This window comes from Anser anser (assembly GCF_964211835.1).
Source record: "Anser anser genome assembly, chromosome: 2".
Taxonomy (NCBI): domain Eukaryota; kingdom Metazoa; phylum Chordata; class Aves; order Anseriformes; family Anatidae; genus Anser; species Anser anser.
The window spans coordinates 161,951,552-161,972,067 of record NC_139721.1 but is presented as its reverse complement, the minus strand read 5'-3'; the positions used below and the strand labels follow the sequence as shown (position 1 = coordinate 161,972,067).

At 69.4% G+C, this 20,516-nt stretch overlaps 5 protein-coding genes across 5 annotated transcripts; 1 reads left to right on the top strand and 4 right to left on the bottom strand.

Moving 5' to 3' along the window:
- Positions 1-1,554: 1,554 nt before the first annotated feature.
- Positions 1,555-10,289, bottom strand: TBRG4 (transforming growth factor beta regulator 4). Its single transcript, XM_083822514.1, has 11 exons — positions 10,135-10,289; positions 9,624-10,044; positions 8,440-8,760; positions 7,559-7,730; positions 6,396-6,553; positions 6,032-6,142; positions 5,057-5,201; positions 4,274-4,516; positions 3,805-3,916; positions 3,379-3,493; positions 1,555-1,738 (listed from the first exon to the last, which is right to left on the bottom strand). The coding sequence occupies exons 2-11, from the start codon at positions 9,987-9,989 to the stop codon at positions 1,637-1,639; spliced, it is 1,845 nt and encodes a 614-aa protein (XP_083678640.1). The 5' UTR covers positions 9,990-10,044; positions 10,135-10,289; the 3' UTR covers positions 1,555-1,636.
- Positions 10,290-11,875: 1,586 nt separating this feature from the next.
- LOC310893475 (cathelicidin-3-like) lies at positions 11,876-13,584 on the top strand. Its single transcript, XM_083822525.1, has 4 exons — positions 11,876-12,130; positions 12,822-12,929; positions 13,061-13,144; positions 13,408-13,584. Exons 1-4 carry the CDS (start codon positions 11,957-11,959, stop codon positions 13,501-13,503), a joined length of 462 nt encoding a protein of 153 aa, XP_083678651.1. The 5' UTR covers positions 11,876-11,956; the 3' UTR covers positions 13,504-13,584.
- Positions 13,585-14,444: 860 nt separating this feature from the next.
- On the bottom strand, positions 14,445-15,694 carry LOC310893474 (cathelicidin-2-like). Its single transcript, XM_083822524.1, has 4 exons — positions 15,451-15,694; positions 15,042-15,149; positions 14,869-14,952; positions 14,445-14,592 (listed from the first exon to the last, which is right to left on the bottom strand). Exons 1-4 carry the CDS (start codon positions 15,622-15,624, stop codon positions 14,482-14,484), a joined length of 477 nt encoding a protein of 158 aa, XP_083678650.1. The 5' UTR covers positions 15,625-15,694; the 3' UTR covers positions 14,445-14,481.
- Positions 15,695-16,091: 397 nt separating this feature from the next.
- On the bottom strand, positions 16,092-17,063 carry LOC310893473 (cathelicidin-B1-like). Its single transcript, XM_083822523.1, has 3 exons — positions 16,577-17,063; positions 16,403-16,507; positions 16,092-16,300 (listed from the first exon to the last, which is right to left on the bottom strand). The coding sequence occupies exons 1-3, from the start codon at positions 16,856-16,858 to the stop codon at positions 16,178-16,180; spliced, it is 510 nt and encodes a 169-aa protein (XP_083678649.1). The 5' UTR covers positions 16,859-17,063; the 3' UTR covers positions 16,092-16,177.
- Positions 17,064-18,243: 1,180 nt separating this feature from the next.
- On the bottom strand, positions 18,244-20,391 carry LOC310893476 (uncharacterized protein). The gene is made up of 4 exons (XM_083822526.1): positions 19,107-20,391; positions 18,901-19,011; positions 18,545-18,628; positions 18,244-18,434 (listed from the first exon to the last, which is right to left on the bottom strand). The coding sequence occupies exons 1-4, from the start codon at positions 19,278-19,280 to the stop codon at positions 18,345-18,347; spliced, it is 459 nt and encodes a 152-aa protein (XP_083678652.1). The 5' UTR covers positions 19,281-20,391; the 3' UTR covers positions 18,244-18,344.
- Positions 20,392-20,516: the final 125 nt, after the last annotated feature.

Here is a 20,516-nt window from a genome sequence, read left to right as displayed (position 1 = left end):
GGGGGGGGGGGGGGGGAGGTTGGGGGGGGGGCGCAGCCCCGTCATCCCGGATGATGTCAGCAGGTTTGGTGCTGGGTTTTTTTTTATATCCCTCCCCCTTTTATTTATTTATTTATTTATTTATTTATTTATTTATTTTAGTTCAGAGAAAGCAGCGGGGGGGGGGGGTGTGCGCCAGGCACTGCGGCGCTGCAGCAGCCTTGGGGGGGGGGGAGTGGAGGGGGGGGGGCGCGCGGGGCATGGGGACCCCCCCCCCCCCCATTTTAGTTTCCCCACCCGAGCACTGATAAATTTTTTTTGGGGGGGGGGGTTTAAGGATCAGCCCCCCCGTGACACCGCACCCCCATTTATACGGGGAACAGGGGCTCGGAGGCCCCCCCAAAGCCCCCCCCGCACCCCAAAGCTGCTGATGCTGCACGTGTAGGGTCCCCCCCGTCCCCCCCGGTGTCCCCAAGCCCCCCAAAGCTGCTGATGCTGCACGTGTAGGGTCCCCCCCCCGCAGTGTCCCCAAGCCCAGTGTCCCCTGGGGGGGGGGGGACAGGATCGGGCCCCGGTGTCGCCATGGCGGTGGCGCTTCTCCTCCTCCCGTCTCCATGGGGATGGGGGGGAGGATGGGGACGGCTCCCTGGTAATGCTGGGGGGGGGCACACATCGGTACCCCCCCCCTCTGCGCCATGGGGTGGGGACACCCCATACGGACGCGCTGACGGCTCCTGGGGAGGAGGGGGACATTTGGCAGGGAGCTGGCGCCCGTGGGACGCCCCCAGGCCGCCCAGTCCCAGTTGGGGGCAACCACCCCAGCTGCCCAAACCCCAGAACCCCCCCCCCCAAAATCTCCTGCCCCCCCCCCCCCCCCCAAAATCAGGGCCCGACGCGGCAGGGAGCGAGGCCGGCGCTGGCGTGGTGCCGGTGCCAGGAGCAGCCCCAGCCGTGACTCAGCACCGCCGCCGCCGCCTCGTCCCCACGGCCAGGGCTCTGCTGGGGGGGGGGGCTCCATCCCCAGCCCGGGGGGGTGCTGGGACCAGGCCGAGCACCCGGGGTCCGGCGGTGTCCCCACGGCCGAAAACCCGCTCGCCGTGGCCCACACGGCCGCTTAAATCCCCCCCAAAACCCGGCAGCCGGCTCGCAGCGGGGTTTTCTTGCTTTCTCACTGCCCGGCTGGGGGACGTGGGGACGGGGGGGGGACAGAGCCCGCGTGTGCTGGGGGACACGGAGCTGGGACAGAGGCATATTGGGGGGGGGGGGCTCCCCGGTGCCCCTCTGGGGTCCTGCTGCCCCTGCTCGCGCCACGCAGCCTCCCCGGGGACAAGGCGCCGCGGGGAAGACGGGGAGGCAGCGAGGCTGCGCCCTTAACCCTCAGCTCCGGGGGCCAGCGTGCGCAGCGCCCGACCCCAAAAGCAGCATTTTTTGGGGGGGGCACGGAGCAGCGCAGCCCTCCTCCTGATCCCCCCCCCGCCCCCCAAACCCCAAGGACGAACCCCAAACCCCCGGCGCAGAGCGGCGCAGCCCCTCCAGCCCCGTTCCCGGCGCAGGCAGCAGGGCAGAGCCGTGTGGTTTATTGGGGGGGCGTTTTATTGGGGGGGGGGGTCGTTTATCGGGGCACGCCGCTGACACACACACACGCAGAGCCCGGCCGCTAGCTCGCCAGCTCCTTGGCCACGGCCTTGTTGAGCTTGTCCCTGAGGTAGGCCGCCCGCTGCCGCTCCAGCTTCAGCTCCAGGAACTCGTAGTGGGGAACCTGCGGCGGGGAAGAGAAAAGGGGGGGGGTGAGGGCCTGGGGGGGCGTGGGGGGGGAGCTGCCGGGGGCTGTGCGTGGCCTTATTTTTATCCCCGCAGCCCCACGGCGGGGACGCGGGGCCCATGAAGCACGGCCCTTGCTGTGGCAGCCCTTGGGCCGGTCCCCGCCACCGAGAGGCGGGCACCGAATTTGACAAGGCTGCGGGCGCAGAGGGGACGTTTCGGGGCCGCTTTGGGGCCGTTTCTCCCCCCCCCCCCAAGACAAATCCCAGCTGCGGCCCCAAAGCAGCCGCCATCACCGCGGGGGGAACAAGGGGCTTCCGTAAGCAGGGCGCAAAGCAGCGGGAGCAGCACGGGGACCGCTCGCAGCGGGGCAGAGCCGCGGCGGCCTCAGGGAGCACCAGAACCTGCCCCATTTTTCACCCGATTTGCGGGGCTCCAGGGGCCGCTTCCTCCCCTCTCCGTGTCCCGTCGGCCTCCCCCAGCAGCCGGGGGGAAAGGCGGGCGACACCGGGTTTTTTTGGAGGGAAGCAGGGGCCAGGAGGAGGTATGGGGGGCCGGGGAGCCTTCAGGGCCTCCGTCCACCACGGCGCGTGGCCCACGGGGGCTTGGGGACCCATCCCTTTTACGCCCCTGGGCTCCCCCCCCCAAAAAGGGGAGCAGGAGCCGCAGGCCCAGCGCCGGCTTTGGGGGCGGGATGAACGCTCCTCGGCACAGCACCGCTCATCTCCGTGCCCAGGGGAGCAGATTTGATGCCTGGGGGGGGATCCCCCCGCCCACCCCGGCTGGATGGAGCTGCTGCCAGGCGAGGCTCAAGCCTCGGGAAGCGACGTTTTCCCTCCTCCTCTTCTCCATCTCCCCCCGAAATCTCCAGCCGGGGAGCAGGGGGAGGTTACGCACAGCACCAGGAGCCCCCGGCCTCAAAACGCAGCAGCTCGGCGGGCAAAACGTGCCCGAGCTCGGGCTCTTTGTGGGGCCGGGCAGCGGCGGCAGCGGGGGCGGCACGTGGCTCGCCGCCCGCCAAGCTAAAATTACCTCGGGGAGGCTCAATAACGCGTGACCCCGCCGCAGCACGGGGCTCCGGAGCAGGGATCAGCGCGGCTAAGACCTCGCCCGCTGTCCTCCTCCATTAGCGAGCCCCCCCCCACCCCCCCGCCAGGTGGCCTGCGGAGGATCAGGGCGGCTAAGCCCGGTGCGGGACCGCAGCAACGGGTGCTGGGGGCTGACGGGACCGCGCAGGACCCCCCCCCGGCCCCGAGCCATCAGGATTAGGGTGAGGGGAGCAAGAAGCCGGCACGACTCCTCTCCCCTCTGGCACCGGGGGGGTTAGGGGCTTCCTGAGGGCGACCCTGCCCACGGCAGTGCCACCTCCTGCCCCCCCCCCCCACCCCAGGGTGCCGTCCTGCTCCTCCGAGGAATTAGGAAGCTCCGAGGAATTAGGAAGCAGGGGCAGGAGGGGCACGGAGGCAGCAGCGTTTCACCTGAAGCCAGGCTAAAAGCGAGCTGCCGTGCCCCCACAGCCCCCCGCAGGAGGGGGGGGGGGCTGCGCTTTTTTCGCTCCCCCTCACAGGGGGGCAAGCAGAGAGGCAGAGGGAGGCCGGGGCAGCCCCCGCAGCCTCGCCCTCCTCCGCGGCTACTCACGTCCACCACGAGGAAGCCGGCCGCCTGGATGTGGCGCCGGGCCATGGCGTAGCGGCCCAGCAGCTCCTTGCTCCTGTTGCTGAAGTTTGGGAACTCCCACCTGAGGAAGGCGACCCTGGGGGGGACACGCGGAGGGCACGGGAGGCCGTGAGAGGGGGGCCGGAGCCCTGCGGGAGCCGGGAGCAGCGGCAGAAGGGAGGGCGGTGGTGCGCTAACGGGTGCTGACACCGGAGCTCAGCGCTGGGCTGGGTTTTGAGCACGAACACCGCGCTGCTGGCTCGAAACCCATCCCTCCCCAAGCCGAGGCGGCCGAAACAGCCAGGGACGGAGCTGGGCAGGCAGCCCCGGCACGCGGGGGCAGCCCCCACGGCACCGTCCCCCGGGGACGGCGGAGCCCCGGCATCCCGCGGCCTCGCCCAGACCCACCTCCTGGCGCCCGGCGGCAGTGGCTTTGTCCCCTCGGCGTGGAGCAGGTGGGGAGCGGCGAAATCCTTCACGGGGAGGGGTTTGTTTTCGCTGTTCAGCACCGCTTCGGCGTCTGCGGAGAGCGGGGAACACGAGGGCCGGCTGCTGGGGGCCACCCGGCTGCCTTCCCCCCGCCAGCGCCCGCTCCGGGAGCATCTCCCCTCGGGCGGGGGACGTGTCCGTGGCACGATTTTATCCCCGGCGTCCCACGGGGAAGGGACGCGGGGCCCATGGACTACGGAAGTCGCTGTGGCAGCCGGCTGGCCGGTCCCCGCCACCGAGAGGCCGGGGACCGAATTTGACAGGGCTGCGGGGTGGGGCAAGGGGGCAGAGGGGTGGGAGGCCGCACGACGAGAGGGGATGTAACCCCCCCGGCGGGGTCCTGCCGCTCGCCACCGGCGTGGGGGGCGCGGGGAGAGGGCACGCTCACCGATCTGCCAGCCGTAGACGGTGGGGACGTCAAAACGTCCCTTGTCGTGGCCGCCCAGCACCCCCGCCAGCGCCTCCCGCAGGCAGCTCTGCAGCTGGCTGGCTCTGTCCCCCGGCGGCCCCGCGGCACCCAGCGCGTCGGCCGGCAGGAACGGCCCCCGGTACTCGGGGCTCTCCAGCTTGGCCGCCGCGTTGATGTGCGCCAGCTTCACCCGCAGGGTCTGGGCCTTGGGGGACGGATCGTCTGCCGGAGGGGGGGGGAAGAAGAGGAGAGCAGGGATTTGCACGCAGGACACCCAACGCCCACAGAAGGGGCGGCTCCGGGGGCACGGCCCCGCTGTCTGCGGCACGATTTTTTATCCCCAGGGTCCCACGGGAGGGGGGGACGCGGGGCCCGTGGGCTACAGCCGTTGCTGTGGCAGGCGGCTGGCCGGCTCCTGCCACGGAGGAGGCAGGGACTGAATCTGAGGGGGCTGCGCCTCCGCGGCGGGCGCCGTTTCGAGGAGAAGCGCCAAGCCCTCCCCCTCCCGAGGCGCAAAGGTTTGGGGACAGCGCGCGTGGAGCAGTAAAACCGCGCCCTGGGGCGCGTGGCTCCCCCCCAGGGCTGAGAGCAATGCGTCGCCCTGCTGGGGCTCGACCCCGCGGGCACGTCGGAGCCGCGCTCGGGGACACCGACCCCCCTCGGAGACACCGACCCCCCTCCTGGTCCCGGCTGGAGCTACCACGACCTGCGCCGGGCCGAATTCAGGCAGCCCCCAGAGCCATTATCCCCGTCCCCCCTCACCTCGGATGCGAGCGTGGAAGTCGGGCGCCAGCACTCGCTGCAGGTAGTGGGGCTCGGCTTGCTGCAGCACGCACAGCGACCACACCAGGTCGGTGAGCAGCTGGGGCTCCAGGCCGCCCAGCTGGCCCCGCAGCTCCTCGTGCACCTGCCCCGGCACAAAACCCGCAGCTCAGCACCACGACGTGCGCCCGCATCCCCGCTCCTGCGGCGCTCCTCCCCGGGCTGGCTGCCGCCGGGAGGATTCGGGACCGCTCCGCGGCAGCCTCGTGGTGCTGAGGGTTTGGGTTTTTCTTCCTGCAATGCCTCAAAAATTCAGTTAATTAGGGGGGTGGTTGGAGCAGAGGGCTTTTCCAACCCTAACGATCGCGATTTTGGGTGCCATCCCTCCTCGGCTGTGCACCACACGCGAGCGGCTGGCAGCCACGCCGCAGCCCCTCTCCGGCGAGGATCCGTCCCCAGGGAGAGCCGCCTGCCCCTCCCGTGCCCCTGCAGGAATTCGGGGCGCCGGGGGCGAGGGAAGGGGCTGCCAGCCCCCGGCTCAGGCGCGGCGGGAGGCTCCCGTTTCCCAGGCGGCGGCCTCCTTCCTTCCGGCAGGATCCCAAAAACCAGCGCCGCGGTGCTGAGGGCTGGGCGAGCCAGGCGGCTGCGCGACCCCGAACCCCCCGCGGCCTCGTTACGGGGAAGCTAATTACAGCGCGCCGCGTCCAGGAGGGCACGCCAACACCCACGCGCTGCTTGCGGCTGCTGGAAAAGGGAGCCCGCAGGGGCCGGGGAGCTCGCGGTGCGCTGCCTGCTTCTGCGATCGCCCAGCACGCGGCTCAGGAGGGGATTTTCAGCCTGTCGTGAGCTGCTGGGTCCCCATTCCCCTTTCCCGCAGCGGCCTGAGCCTTCCGACGCCCGCTTTTTGCTCTGGATGTGCCTGGGGGAGGCGCGCGGCCTTCCCAGGGACCCTAGGGAGGGAGGGAGGGAGGTTACCATCTTAAAGAAGTCCTCGCTGCTGCTGGGCTGGAAGTTGAGGCGGGCGAAAGACAGGATGATGCTGCACAGGTGGGCGACCGGGAGCTGCTTGGCGTTGTCCAGGGCGTACTGCGAGACAGGGGAAGCAAAACCAGAGCTTGTCGTCATCTGTCCTGGGCGAGCACGGCCAGGGAAAGATTAAAAACCACCACCCGAGGACGCGCCCGGCCCCCGCGGCGAGGTAGGAACACACGAGCACGGGATCTCTGAGGACTTCTGTAGGATTTTTTTTTAAAGGGGAAAGCTGTGAGCAGAAGCAGAGCTCCGCAACATTCCCGCTCGTCCGCTGGGGGCAGGGAGGGCCCCGCCGGCGCCCCCTCACCTGAGCGATGGCCTCGAAGAGGGGCAGGCTGAGCCACTTGAGGAGGGCGAAGGACCTGATGCAGCGCGTCACCTCGACGGGCGTCATGGTGGCCACGTGGGGGTGCAGGTCGGCGGCTATCTTCTGGAAGACCTGGGGCTGGTGGAAATTCAGTTTTCCTTAAAGGAGCAAAAGAAAAGCGGCAGCCGCTTACACGGAGCTGCTACGGGAGCCGTGCCCGGGCGGGCGGGGTGCCACGAGGCTGTTTTTTTAGGACCAGGGGAGGCTGGAGACATCGCCGCGAGAAGCGCGAGCCCCCCCCACCTCCAAGGCCGTGCCTCGTGGGGTGATCCTTTATTTTTTGGGAACGTCCAGCCCGCGCAGACCACCCCGCCCCAGGGGCAGACAGAAAGTCTGTTCCCACTGCCAAAAGCTGGGCGGGGAACTGAGGAGCAGCTCCCCGCGGCTCCCCTGGCTGCCTTCCCCCCATTTTCCGGGCAGGGGCGCACAGCATCGCACGGAGAGGGGCCGGAGAACCACGGCACCGAGGATGATAACACCAATTATCGATCAGCCTGCTGTGAACGGGGCCGGTTTGCAAGCGAGGAGACGGAAACAGGGACTCCCTGAGAAACGCCTGGTCGGGGAAGGAGGCAGGAGAGGATCTCGGGCCGTTTGGGGATCTCAGCTAACTGCCGGGCTGCCCCGTGCCCTAACTGCCCTTCCGAAGCACTCTCGTCCCTTCTTCCCGCACGCTGGAAGGAAAACCGGGGCGCGCTGCTGACCACACGCGCCCGGGCCGTGCCCAAACGGGCTCTGGGGTGAGGCGGCAGCGAGACGAAGCAGCCAGCAGCACGGAGCTGAGCGCGCACGCCATGCTGCCACAGGAGGTCTCCCTCACCGCCGCTGGCACCAAAAAAACCATGCTGGGAGCGTGGGGCAGAGCCGGGGGGCAGGCAGAACTGCGGCCAGAGGCTGTGCCGTCAGCGGGAGAGGCACCGGGGCTCGCTCCGCCTGCACCCGGAGCTGGAAACGAGGTGGCTGCGCTGGCTGGCACATCCCCGGCCTCCTTCCTCTGTCACAAGTCCCCCCCCGGGTGGCAGCGATGCTGTCAGAGCCCGGCTCGAGCGCCCAGGAGGAGCCGAGCTGCCCTCGGCAGGTCCCGACCCGGCCGAGTCGCTTACCATAGGCGAAAATCAGGTCCGTCAGGGTGCCGAGGCTGAGCTCCACGTGCTTCTGAAGCAGGTGGTAGGACAGGGCGCGGAGCAGGGGCACGCAGCGCCGGTTCTGGTACGCCAGGGCCAGCGTGATCTTCCGGATGTCTTCGGGGCTGAACTGCTCCGCCAGCTCCAGGGCCTGACAAAGAAACGTCGAGACGTCAGGGGGGAGGCACGCAGCCAGCCGTGGACGCGGGGCGTGACGGTCCGCTGCCCGGGAGGTCGCCCTTGCTCCTCTCAGCGGGGCCCGTGCCCTGATTTTGCTTTAATTTGCTGCCCCAAACCTGCGGTTTGCGGTAAGCTGTCAACCCCTGTTGGGTTGCAAGGACCCCGAGGACGTTTCCCTGCTGCCGGGAGGGACAGAAAGAGGGAGCAGGCCTCCCTCAGCACCTTCCCTGCCAAGTCAGGCTGCGAGGGGGAGGAAAAGGACAGCACTTCTGGCCGTTAGGTTCTGCTGGCTCCGCAATTTACCGCCTGCCAGCTGAGCTCAGGCAGTTCTAGCACAAAATAAGGCAATTCTGGCACAAAAAAAGGCAATTCCAGCCTCAGAGCGCAGCACATCAGCCTTCAAGTGGCTCAGAGCAGCGCGTTGAGGGAGCTCCCACCCGCAAACTCCCCACCTGCGTGGCTCCTCAGGGGGGAAATGCTTCTCCCAAGCACGGGGAGCTGCTCAAAGAGCTGCCAGCGGGCACGCAGCGGAGCGCTAGCACAGAGATGTGCGTGGAATTAGCACTCCTCTGCTTGGCAGGCTAAGCAGGTGCCCACAGGGAACGTCCCAAAGCTGTTTTCCGCCCCCAGAACGATGATCTGAAGGGAACGGAGCAGGCTGAGAGCACCTGGAGCCCTACCTTGTCCTCCAGGCGGTCCATCAGGGCCGGGGAGATGTGCCCGACTTTGGCAATCAGCGCCACCACGGTGCGGGTGCCCTCCAGCTCCGTCCAGCGCAGCTCCAGCTTCCTGATGACCTCGCCCAGCAGCTTGCTGCTCTCCTTCTCCGGCCTGGTGGCCAGGAACTCGGCCAGGGAGGCGAGCTGGCGGAAGGTGAGGCGCCGCAGCCGCCACAGCACCTCGTGCTCCACCGACTGCATCTCCCTGCTGCTGCTCTGCATCCCCAGGGAGTAGAGGCTCTTCAGCGCGTTCACCAGGGTGTTGTTCCACACCTGAGAGATCTGGGCAGCCAGGAGGAATAGGGAAAAGACATTGATCAGCTGTGACAAGCAGGTGGCATTGCTCCGTGGCTACGGGGAGAGCTGCAGCGCTGAGCGCTGGAACCGACGGAGCTCAGGGCACTTGCACCAGGCGGCTTTGAGCAAACAAAGGCTTCAACCTCCCAGCCCGCCCTTTAGGCAAAGTCCCAAAACGGTGCTCTTTAAGTTTTTGGAGCTGAGCACTGCTCTGCTTCATGCCCTAAGGTTCAGAATCTCTGGCGTGTCAACACAAGGATGCTGCAATGTCATTAATTACTGCCTGGCCAAGCTGCTTTGGCACGGGGGTTGGACCCGATGATCTCTTGAGGTCCCTTCCAACCCCTACAACTCTGTGATTCTGTGATTTTAGTTTATTTTGTTTTATTTTAGTCTGCATCAAAGCACCCGTGCATCTGCAAATCCCCTTCTTACATTGAGTTACCCAGGACTGCAGGCTGCTGCAGCAGCTCTTTGGAGAAGGATAACTGTGCTTGCAGCGAGTTTGCTTGATTAACTCTCAGCTAATTGTGTTCATAGCCACTCCCCTGGGCAGCAAGGCCGCGCTGCCAGCTTCTCTCTCTCCCAGTGCTGCAGCGTGGCCCTTCCAGCTCTGGGGCACCCCTGTTGCTGCGGGCTTGTCCCACAGACACGGGGACCCTGTTTTGAGCTGAAGCTGGTGGCAGTGGGCTCTGAAACGTCTCAGCCACCAAGCACCGAGCAGGCGGCAGCTTTGGCTCGCCGCAACTACAAAAAAAACGGGGGGAAGGAGAAGAGCCATCCGGGCAGGAGGACGCGGGCAGGGGGGCAGGCAGCTTTCGGGGCGCGCCGCCCGTCAGGGCACCCACCTGCGAGTCCATCACGCCGACGAGCTGCCTGAAGCGGCGGTCCTGCAGGATGCTCTGCGCCTCCAGCTTCTGCTCGGCCGCCAGCCACGAGAGGCGGCTGATGACGAGCGAGGCCTGGTTGCTGCTCAGCCCCGGCGCCTCGCTCAGCTCCAGCAGCTCCCGGGGCCCCGCCGCCGCCTCCACCAGCTCCCTCAGCGCCCTGTGCTCGGCCCCGCCGCTCTCCTCCGGCCGTTCCTTGGCGGACGCCCCGTCGGCGGCGGGGCCCGGGGCGTGAAGCGAGGCCCGGAGCCGCGAGGCCGGGCCGGGCCCGCAGGAGATGGCGGCCAGGTGCCGCCAGCAGCAGCGCCCCACCAGCCGGGCTGCCATGGCGGGGGAGGGGCGGGGGGGGGAAGCCGGGGCTCAGCGCCGCATCGCGGGGAGGCTGCGGGGGGAGAAAAATTAAAATAAATTTAGGAACGGAGCCGGCATGACGCGCCCCCCCCCTCCCGCCATGCCACCCCCCGGGACCGACCTCGCCCGGCCCTCGCCGTACGGACAGCCCGCACCACGCCGAGTGCGGGCGCTGACTGATGACGTCACCGCAGCGCCGCCACCTCTTATTGGCGCGCAGCTCAGCCAGCCGCGCGCTGATTGGTTGGGGGTCCGGGGAGAGAGGAGAGCGGCTTCCGGTGCACGGCGGCTGGGGGCCGCCATTTTGTGGTCGCGGCTCGGCCCCTGCCCTTGTGCGGGGTCGGGGCGGGAGGGGAGCGCGGGGCGGGTCCCGTGCCCTTGGGGTCACAGAGACACCAAATACACGAAGTCAGAAGCCATAAAAAAAAGTCAGATCTGCACAGAACCACCCCAAAACCCAGCCCCTGTGTCTGAGGGCGTCGTCCAAACGCTCCTTGAGCTCCGGCAGCTCGGGGCCGTGCCCCCATCCCCGGGCAGCCCGTCCCAGTGCCCGACCACCTCTGGGTGCAGAACCTTTCCCTAACCCCCAGCCTGACCCTCCCCTGCCCCAGCTCCGGGCCGGTCCCTCGGCTCCTGGCGCTGTCCCCAGGGAGCAGAGCTCAGCGCCCGCCCCTCCGCCATGTGGCCTCCCCTCGGCTCCTCCCGGCCCCACGACCCCAAGGCCCCGGCCGCTCCTCGCACCTCTTGTCCTGCAGACCCTGCACCGTCCCCACTGCCTTCCCTTGGCCTCCATTGGCCTCCTTTGGCCTCTGTTGGCCTCTGTTGGCCTCCACCGCCCTCCTCTGACTTCCTCCACCCCCCCTTGGCCTCCTTCACCCGCTCCTCCCCATACCCAGCGCCAAAGGGGCCGTGGCGCCGGGGGCCCCGCGGCAGAGCCGTGGCAGATTTACAGCCTCCCGGGACTTCCCGGCCTCGACGCCCACCCTCGGGGCCGGCGCTGACCGGGTCGCGGGGCCGCCCTGCGCTGCCGCTCCCCTGCGGCTGTTTGCTCAGCGCCGCGGGCTTGGCGCGAGGGCCGGCGGCCTCCCCCCTGCCGCCACCCCCCTGGCGCTCCGGAAAGCCCCGGCCGTGCCCCCCCCGGGCCCGGGGGGCTCATAAAGGGGCCCAGCGCCCGCCGCCAGGCACGAGGAGGAGGCCGCGGGGGGCCACGAGGCCCCGGGGGGGTCCCGGTGCCGCCCCGGGGCTGACGCCGCCGCCTCTCCCCGCAGCCCGGCCGCAGCTGGGGGGCCTGGATCCGGGAGCACTGGGCCGGCCTCAGGCAGCGCCTGCGGGAGCGCGGCCCCCCGTGGACCCGCGGCCGGCGGAGCCGCACCAGCCCCGCGCGGCCCTGAGGAGCCCCTGGCAGGAGCCGGTGCCGTGCGAGCGTCACAGCCCTGTGTCCCAATTAACGTCCCGATTAATGTCCCGATTAACGTCCCTCGCACCCGCTGTGTTCGTGTCCATCCCTTCCATCTGCCGTGGCTGTGTTCGTGTCCCTGCGCCTCCCCATGTGCACTCCACAAGGGCTGGCGTCCCCACAGCATTTGATGTCCCCAGGGTGTCCCCAAGGTGTCCCCTCCATACATTCCTGCTCCCCAAGGGCCGGTGTCCCCACAGGGGACGATGTCCCCAACGTGTCCCCAAGGTCTCCCCTCCACATGCGCTCGCTCCCCAAGGGCCGGTGATGCACACATGCGGAGGGCACGGAGCAGGGCAGGGGACAGCCCCGTCCCCACCACAACCCCCCCATCCCGCCGTGTCCCCCCCCAAAATAAAACGGCCGCGTTGTGGCTGCCCCCCCCCCCTTGGCCCCAAAGTTTCCGCGGGGCCGTGCCCGCGCCGCGTTGCACAACCCCGGGGGCCGATAAAAGGCATCGGGGGCTGCGGGGCGACACGGGGCGAGGATGGCGAGCTGCTGGGTGCTGGTGCTGGCGGTGCTGGGGGGGGCCTGCGCCCTGCCCGCCCCGGCCCCCCTCGCCTACACCCAGGTGCTGGCGCAGGCCGTGGACTCCTTCAACCAGCGCCCCGACGTGCAGAACGCCTTCAGGCTGCTCAGCGCCGACCCCGAGCCCAGCCCGGTGAGCACGGATTTAGGGGACACCTTGGGGACACCCTGAGGACACCTCGGGGACGCTTGGGGACACCTCGGCGACACCCTGGGGACACCGTGGGGACACTGGGGTGACGTCCCGGGGACGCCCTTGGGGACATTTTGGGGATATCGTGGGTATATCAAGGGGGATGATGTGGGGACATCCTGGGGACACCCTTGGGGGCATGAAGGGGACACCAAGGGATGTCTTGGGGACACGTTGTGGCCATCGATGGGACTTCCCGGGGACACCTTGGGGACATCGAGGGTGCACCCGGGGGGGGGACATTATGGGGACGCTGGGGGGACGGGGCAGGGGACACTCTGAGGGGGGACATCAGTGGGACACCCTGGAGACTTTGGGGGGACGCCCTTGGGATATGGAGGGGACACTGGGGGGACACCCTGGGGACATGGAGGGGACACGGGGGGGGCATTGAGGGGGCACCGGGGGGACATTTGGGGGACACCCTTGGGGACATCAATGGGACACCTCGGGGAAACTGGTGGGACGCTGGGGGGGGGATATCAAGGGGACGCGAAGGGGACACCGCGCGGCCGGTGATGGCGGTGTAGGGGTGTGGCATGGGGCTCAGGGCTGCTCCCCCCAAACCGCTGGCTCTGAGCAGTGCCCGGGGGGGGGTCCCTGGGGGGGCCGCCACCCCCTGTCCCCGCAGGATGTCCAGCTCAGCTCCCTGCGGAACCTCAACTTCACCATCATGGAGACGCGCTGCCCCGCGCACACCGGCGCCCGCCCCGACACCTGCGACTTCAAGGAGGACGGGGTGAGCGCCTCGCTGGGCCGGGGGGGGGGTCCCTGGGGTCCCTTGGAAGGATTGGGGGGGGCAGGGGGAGAGGTGACAGCCCCATGGGGGGGGCTGCGCGTCCCCGTGCTCAGCGCCCCCGCTGCCCGCAGCTGATCAAGGACTGCTCCGGGCCCGTGCTGACGCAGAGCGGCCGCCCCGTGCTCGACGTCACCTGCGTGGACTCCACGATGGACGTGAGTGGGGGGACACCGGGGGCGGGGGGGGGGACAGGACACTGGGGGGTGGCCCCAGGGATGCTCGGGACCCCCCCTGTGCTGGTGGCAAGGGGGGGGACACACACACTGCGGGGCGGCCCCAGGGATGCTCGGGACCCCCCTGTGCTGGTGGCACTGCTGGGGGCCGCTCCGGGGGGGACCTTCCTTGGAGGGAGGGGGGGTGCGTGGGGGGTCCCCTGTTGTGTCCCCCCCCCCCCGGTGACACCGCTTTGTCCCCGCAGCCCGTCCGCGTCAAGCGCTTCTGGCCGCTGGTGCCGGTGGCGATCAACACCGTGGCCGCTGGCATCAACCTCTACAAGGCCATCAGGAGGAAATGAGCCCCCCCCCGGGAGCCCCCCCGTCACCGCTGCCGCCCCCCCGCTGCCCCCTGTCCCCCCCCAATAAAGCTGCTTCCCGGCCGCGCTGTGCCCGCTCTGTGTGCCCTCGGGGTGCGGGGGACACGGGGGGGTGATGGGGATGGGGACGGTCCCTGGGGGGGGCAGCGGTGTGGGGGGAGCGGGGTCTGCCCCATGGGGGCCCTGTAGCGATGTCTGTCCCCCCCCCCCCCGCCTCCCCATGCACCCACGGGCACCTTCTGAGCTCGGGGACTTGTGGCCACGGGGCAGGGCCAGGGCACGTCCCCTGGCACCCGCTGGGGACTGGCACGTCCCGTGGAACCTGGGGACAACCACGGGTCCCCCAGGGACGGACAGGGCACCGGGGGGGGGTCTGGGTTTCGAAGAGGGCAGTGCCTGGGGGCTGCGTGAGCCTGTGGGGACATTGCAGGGGACGTGGGGGACATGGGGGACATGGGGGACATGGGGACGGCACCACAGCTCCAGCTCCTAGGGCATGGGATCCCCACATGTCCCCACAGCCCCGTCCCAAACCGCTGGTGATGGCCCCGGTGGCTCCGTGCTGATCCCCCCCCCGTGGGCATCTGGGGACATCCTGAGCCGGGGGGGGGGGGGGTCTTTGGGAGCACAGCCCCCGTGGTTTGGGGACAAAACACCGCGGGGGGGGGGATGGAAACCACTTGTGGGGGACGGGGGGGCTCGGCAACGCTTGTTATGGGGATGGGGTCCCACCGGCAGCTGTGCCTGAAACCCAGCCCCACAGCGACGCTTCGGAGGGGACGGGGCGAAAAACCCTGCTGGGAAATGCCACGGGACGTGGGGCCGTGCACCGGCACCGTGGGGACCCCCCCAACCCCTGCCTCAGTTTCCCCCTGGGGACCCAGGGACTTCCGTGGGGACCGGAGGCAAGGAGAGAGCCCGGGTCACGGTGGGTGGCCGTGCGCGGCCCCGTTTATTTGCTCAGCCGAAGCGGATGGTGCCGTGGGCTTGCACGCGGATGCTGACCCTGGGTCGAAAGTGCCGGATCCTGCCCAGGAAGCGGCCGAATCGGCCCCGCTGGACGAGGACGGGCTGCGGGGGGAAGGCGGGTGTCAGCAGGGTGTCACATCTGGGACCCCACATCCGGGATCCCAAATCTGGGACCTGGCATCGGGAGCCCTGAACGCGCCCAGGACCCCCCCGTCCCTCCCTCCGTCACCCCTGGGATGGAGACGTCGTGTCGTGGCAGCTCCACCCCCGGAGCTTTTGGGGACGGCGACACCACGGGACATGGGGAAGGAGCAAGGGCGCTGTCAGCCCCTGCCCCGTCCCCACCCGTGGGTGCCCCCCCCGAGCCCCCCCACTCACGTCGGAGGAGGCGTCCGTGCAGCGCAGGTCGACGTCGGGGGTGCCCTGCTGGAACGTCACCGGCCCCGAGCAGTCCTTGATGGCCTGGGGACACGCACGGCGTCACCCCCACGTGTCCCAGCACTGCTCCCAGCTGTGTCCCCCCCCCCTCAGCCCCCCCCAGCCCTCCTCACCCCGTTCTCCTTGAAGTCGCAGTCGTCGGCGGGCACCCGCGAGCCCGGGGCACAGTCTGTCTCCATTATGGTGAAGTTGAGCGCCCGCAGCGTGCTCAGGTCGATGCCCTGTGGGGAACAGTCACAACGAGGCCCCCCTCCAAGGCAGAAAAGCCCCCCCGAGCCCATCCCCATGGTGTCCCCTGGATGTCCCCAGGGTGCCCCCAAGGTGTCCCCAGGGTGTCCCCAAGGTGTCCCCAGGGTGTCCCCAAGGGGTCCCCTCATCATCCCCCTTGATGTACCCAGGTTGTCCCCACGATAGCCCCAAAATATCCCCAAGGGTGTCCCCAGGATGTCACCCCAATGTCCCCAGGGTGTCCCCAGGGTGTCCCCAAGGTGTCCCCAAGGTGCCCCCTCGGTGTGTGCTCACCGGGGCGGGCTCGGGGTCGGCGCTGAGCAGCCTGAAGGCGTTCTGCACGTCGGGGCGCTGGTTGAAGGAGTCCACGGCCTGCGCCAGCACCTGGGTGTAGGCGAGGGGGGCCGGGGCGGGCAGGGCGCAGGCCCCCCCCAGCACCGCCAGCACCAGCACCCAGCAGCTCGCCATCCTCGCCCCGTGTCGCCCCGCAGCCCCCGATGCCTTTTATCGGCCCCCGGGGTTGTGCAACGCGGCGCGGGCACGGCCCCGCGGAAACTTTGGGGCCAAGGGGGGGGGGGGCAGCCACAACGCGGCCGTTTTATTTTGGGGGGGGGACACAGCGGGATGGGGGGGTTGTGGTGGGGACGTGGCTGTCCCCTGCCCTGCTCCGTGCCCTCCGCATGTGTGCATCACCGGCCCTTGGGGAGCGAGCGCATGTGGAGGGGAGACCTTGGGGGCATGTTGGGGACATCGTCCCCTGTGGGGACACCGGCCCTTGGGGAGCAGGAATATGTGGAGGGGACACCTTGGGGACACCCTGGGGACATCGTGCCCCGTGGGGACACCGGCCCTTGGGGAGTGTAAGCGGGGCGGCGTGGGGACGCAAACACGACCACGGCGGATGGAAGGGATGGACACGAACACAGCGGGTGCGAGGGACGTTTATTGGGACGTTAATTGGGACGTTAATTGGGACACAGGGCTGTGACGCTCGCACGGCTCCGGCTCCTGCCGGGGCTCCTCAGGGCCGCGCGGGGCTGGTGCGGCTCTGCCGGCCGCGGGTCCACGGGGGGCCGCGCTCCCGCAGGCGCTGCCTGAGGCCGGCCCAGCGCTCGCGGATCCAGGCCCCCCAGCTGCGGCCGGGCTGCGGGGAGAGGCGGCGGCGTCAGCCCCGGGGCGGCACCGGGACCCCCCCGGGGCCTCGTGGCCCCCCGCAGCCTCCCCCCCCGTGTCCTCGGGTCCTCACCTGCGGGCGGCAGCTCCGGCACGCGGTCGGTGGCGTCCCCGTGGGCTGGCAGCACGCGTCCTGCACGAGGAAGGTCAGCTCCTGCTGGCGCTGCGCGGCCCCGAGCTGCAGGGGGACGAGACCCTCAGGGACGGGACGGGACCCCCGGGCCAGCCCCGGCCCCCCAGCACTCACCCGGCCGGGCCAGGGCTGTAAGACCCGCAGCCGCAGGGTGCAGGGGCCCGGGGAGCCGCGGTGGAGCAGCCGCAGGGCCGCCAGCACGGCCTGCAGGGAGCTGGAGGGCCAGCGCCACGGCCGGGTCGGCGGGAGGGATCCATCCTGCCCCGGTGGCACGGATCCCTCCGGCCCGGCCGTGACGGCTCCCTCCAGCCCCGGCACCGGGGACGTGTCTGGCTCCGGCGAGACGGCTCCGGCCGGCGCCAGCAGCAGCAGCAGCAGCACCCAGCAGGGCCGCATCCTGCCCGCAGCCTCCTCCTCGTGCCTGGCGGCGGGCGCTGGGCCCCTTTATGAGCCCCCCGGGCCCAGGGGGGGGCACGGCCGGGGCTTTCCGGAGCGCCAGGGGGGTGGCGGCAGGGGGGAGGCCGGCGGCCCTCGCGCCAAGCCCGCGGCGCTGAGCAAACAGCCGCAGGGGAGCGGCAGCGCAGGGCGGCCCCGCGACCCGGTCAGCGCCGGCCCCGAGGGTGGGCGTCGAGGCCGGGAAGTCCCGGGAGGCCGTAAATCTGCCACGGCTCTGCCGCGGGGCCCCCGGCGCCACGGCCCCTTTGGCGCTGGGTATGGGGAGGAGCGGGTGAAGGAGGCCAAGGGGGGGTGGAGGAAGTCGGAGGAGGGCGATGGAGGCCAACAGAGGCCAACGGAGGCCAACGGAGGCCAAGGGAAGGCGGTGGGGACGGTGCAGGGTCTGCAGGACAAGAGGTGCGAGGAGCGGCCGGGGCCTTGGGGTCGTGGGGCCGGGAGGAGCCGAGGGGAGGCCGCATGGCGGAGGGGCAGGCGCTGAGCTCTGCTCCCTGGGGACAGCGCCAGGAGCCGAGGGACCGGCCCGGAGCTGGGGCAGGGGAGGGTCAGGCTGGGGGTTAGGGAAAGGTTCTGCACCCAGAGGCGGTCGGGCACTGGGACGGGCTGCCCGGGGATGGGGGCACGGCCCCGAGCTGCCGGAGCTCAAGAAAACATTTGGACACCGCCCTCGGACACGGGGGCCGGGTTTTGGGGTGGTTCTGTGCAGATGTGACTTTTTTTTACGGCTTCTGACTTCGGGTATTTGGTGTCTCTGTGACCCCAAGGGCACAGAACCAGGAGGAGGAGGAGGAACGGCCACGACCTCAGCCCAGAAGAGCAACGAACGTGGCCGAAGGCCAAGCACGAGCCCATGAGGAAGTTGTCCAACATCAGAAAATGCTTCTTTATTGACAAGTGGCTGAACAAGAGGCCGGGTTTCCCCCAGTGGCCGTGCCCCAAGCCCTCTCCCACCCCTCTCCCGGCACAGACGGGACCCCCACGGCTGCGCTCCCACCCCCCAATGCCCCAGAGCGGCACCATCACCCCTGGAGCCCTCTGGAAACCTCCTGGGGGAGGCTCGGGGAGGCTCACCCCGTCCTGAGCACGGCACCACGGCGGGGTCTGTGTGGGAAGGGACCCCAAAACCCCCCACGGCCACCCCCTGCCGTGCCCAGGGCCCCCTGCCCCCAGCCCAGGCTGCCCCCAGCCCCATCCAGCCTGGCCTTGGGCACTGCCAGGGACGGGGCACCCGCGGCTCCGGGGGCTGGATCCGTTGTTGGATGTCCTGTGCCCCATCCCTGGGCACGAACAGGAGGAGGAGAGGGGAGAGAGGCATCACACACACACACTCACGGCCCCAGAACAGCTTTATTTCAGCTCCATGCGGGATGGGGTCTGGGGGATGGGGTCTGGGGGTCCTCTCCCGCAGGAAAGATGCGCTTGCAGGGATTCAGGATGGTGCCGGGTCCCTGAGGCCGAAGGCTCGCGGGGTCCCTGGGCTGCGCCAACCTTTGGAGCGGGGCTGCCCCGAGCCACTGGGCTAAAGGATAAGAAATCAGGGTGGGCTTCATCCCCAAGGGGGGGACGTTGCCCCCACGGGGACCCCAGCCCCGAAATGTCCGGGGAAAAGGGAACCCGCGGAGCCCTCACCGGCTGCCGGCCGCACTCCACCATCGACAGCGGCACGTCGGGCAGGAAGGCGAAGACGGAGATTTGGGCCACGCAGTGCTGGACCTGGCGGGGTGAGGGGGGGGAGACGGAGGGAGGGGGGCTCGCAGAAAGCCCCCAGCCCTGTCTGGGGGCAGTGGGGAAGCCGAGCGAGGCCAATGCTTGCCGCTGCCCCTGGGGGAGCCCCGGTGGACCGAATTCACGGCTCCGGCAAGGGGAGGAAGCAAACGGCCCCGGCGAGCACCCCGATCCCGTCCCTGGGGTGCTGGGGAGGGTTGTCGCGAGGCAGGGCAGAGGTCTGTGCCCTCCTTCGTGTTTCGGGGTCACCCCACACCTACCTGGCCCGGCCGGGCTTTGCAGCCAGCGTGCCGCGGCGCAGCGGGGTTTTTGGGGCAGGCCATCTCGCGGGCGGTGAGGTTGATGGTGAAGTGCGTGCCCCAGTCGAACTTCTGCAGGGGGGGAAAAAGAGGAAAAAAGGACGGCGTCGGCGTGGCGCGAAGCCTCCCCTTGGGGAAAACCTCTCCGCGGCCGAGCACGCTCCTACCGTCCTGGTGACTCCCTGGAGCTTGAGCAGCTTCAGCCCGGTGCCCGCATCCTGCCCGTGCGCCTCCAGCACGGCTCGGGCCAGCTCGCGCGGGGCCGGCGGCACCGGTACCGCAGGCGGCAGCGCTCCCAGCAGCAGCAGCAGCAGCGCGCCCAGCAGCAGCAGCGCTTCCATCGGGGCTGGGGCCCGGCCGGGAGCGAGGAGCGAGGCTTCCAGCACAAACACGGGCGCCGGGGCGCGGACGGGAAGGGATCGGGTTGCCGGTGTTTTTCTTGGAGAGCCAGCTCGGGGTGGCCGACGCTCGCTCGGCTTCGCGGTTGGGGCTCGGCGGGTTCCTTCCCGGCCTCCTCCCTCCGCGGCCGGCCGCCCGCCCTTGCTTTGGGATGAGCCTCGCGCGTGGCGGGGCTCGGCCTCCCCAAACTGCCTCGTGCACAGCCCCTCTCACCCTACACGGGGCCGGGAGCCGGCTCGGGGAAATAAACGTTTGCTCCCCGCCGCGCCGTCCCTCCCCTGCCAAACCCGGAGCCCGGCAGCTCCCCGCGTTCCTGGAAACCGTCCTCGCTTCTTGCAGGCACCCCCCGGCACGCCAGGCGATGCCTTTTTGCTGTTTTTATCGTAAAAAGGGTGACGGGCCCCTAACGGAGCCCAGCTCAGAGCCCCGGGGGGGGCCCCAGCCCAGGAAGAGCCGCTCTCATTTCTTCGGCTCCAGCACAGGACGGCGTCTGCAGGAGCAGCAGCAGTTTGTGCGCGCACGCGTGCCGACAGCACACCTTCCATGTGTTTTCCGAAGTCAAACGCTTTAATTTTCCGTAGGCCAGAGGATCGCACCGAGCGCCGGGAGTGGAAGGGCAGAGGTGGCACCGTGCTCTCCCAAGCCGCCCCCTGCCGCGAGCCCCGCGTCCCCAAATTCGGTATTTTTTACGGTTTTCCTCCCCCAAACCCTCCTCGCGCCCCCCCGGCTGGAAATCCTCGTCCTCTCCCAAAGAAACCCCAAGGAACGAGCCCCTGGCTGCAGCCCCGTGGGGCTGGCAGCGCCTCTTTACCCGTGAGAGGTTTTCGGAGCCTCGATTCTACCCCGGCGAGGGCGGGAAGCATCCGGTGAAAGCCGGAGCGTGGTGCTGAGCTCCCCAGGTGAGCCAAGGACCCCAAGGACGGGGAGCTCAGGACCCCTCGCCCTGTCCCCGCCTCGCTGCTCTGGCACGGCCGCGGGGAGCAGTCCTGCACGTTGCTCACTCATCCAGCGCTCTGCAACTCGCAGCCTGAAAAGCAACTCCAATTCCAGTGTTTTTTTGTGTGTTTTTCTTTTGTTTTTTTTTTTCTTTTTAAAGCGTCTTAGCAGCACGGGAACCCCCCCACCCCCCCAAGGAATTCACCCTCCAGTGAACCCGTCCATCGACGCACGGATACAGA

Excerpts from the sequence above, each read along its gene's own strand:
- TBRG4 (XM_083822514.1), bottom strand. The coding sequence starts at position 9,989 with ATGGCAGCCCGGCTGGTGGGGCGCTGCTGCTGGCGGCACCTGGCCGCC. Across the intron at positions 6,143-6,395 it reads TCTTCGAGGCCATCGCTCAG|TACGCCCTGGACAACGCCAA; the intron begins GTGAGGGGGCGC and ends CCTGTCTCGCAG. Across the intron at positions 4,517-5,056 it reads CTTCCACGCTCGCATCCGAG|ACGATCCGTCCCCCAAGGCC; the intron begins GTGAGGGGGGAC and ends CCCCTCCGGCAG.
- LOC310893475 (XM_083822525.1), top strand. The coding sequence starts at position 11,957 with ATGGCGAGCTGCTGGGTGCTGGTGCTGGCGGTGCTGGGGGGGGCCTGC. Across the intron at positions 12,930-13,060 it reads GCGACTTCAAGGAGGACGGG|CTGATCAAGGACTGCTCCGG; the intron begins GTGAGCGCCTCG and ends CGCTGCCCGCAG. Across the intron at positions 13,145-13,407 it reads GCGTGGACTCCACGATGGAC|CCCGTCCGCGTCAAGCGCTT; the intron begins GTGAGTGGGGGG and ends TTGTCCCCGCAG.
- LOC310893474 (XM_083822524.1), bottom strand. The coding sequence starts at position 15,624 with ATGGCGAGCTGCTGGGTGCTGGTGCTGGCGGTGCTGGGGGGGGCCTGC. Across the intron at positions 14,953-15,041 it reads GCGACTTCAAGGAGAACGGG|GCCATCAAGGACTGCTCGGG; the intron begins GTGAGGAGGGCT and ends GCGTGTCCCCAG. Across the intron at positions 14,593-14,868 it reads GCACGGACGCCTCCTCCGAC|CCCGTCCTCGTCCAGCGGGG; the intron begins GTGAGTGGGGGG and ends TTCCCCCCGCAG.
- LOC310893473 (XM_083822523.1), bottom strand. The coding sequence starts at position 16,858 with ATGCGGCCCTGCTGGGTGCTGCTGCTGCTGCTGCTGGCGCCGGCCGGA. Across the intron at positions 16,508-16,576 it reads TACAGCCCTGGCCCGGCCGG|CTCGGGGCCGCGCAGCGCCA; the intron begins GTGAGTGCTGGG and ends GTCCCCCTGCAG. Across the intron at positions 16,301-16,402 it reads GCCGGAGCTGCCGCCCGCAG|CCCGGCCGCAGCTGGGGGGC; the intron begins GTGAGGACCCGA and ends CTCTCCCCGCAG.
- LOC310893476 (XM_083822526.1), bottom strand. The coding sequence starts at position 19,280 with ATGGAAGCGCTGCTGCTGCTGGGCGCGCTGCTGCTGCTGCTGCTGGGA. Across the intron at positions 18,629-18,900 it reads GCAAAGCCCGGCCGGGCCAG|GTCCAGCACTGCGTGGCCCA; the intron begins GTAGGTGTGGGG and ends TCACCCCGCCAG. Across the intron at positions 18,435-18,544 it reads TGGAGTGCGGCCGGCAGCCG|CCCAGTGGCTCGGGGCAGCC; the intron begins GTGAGGGCTCCG and ends CTTATCCTTTAG.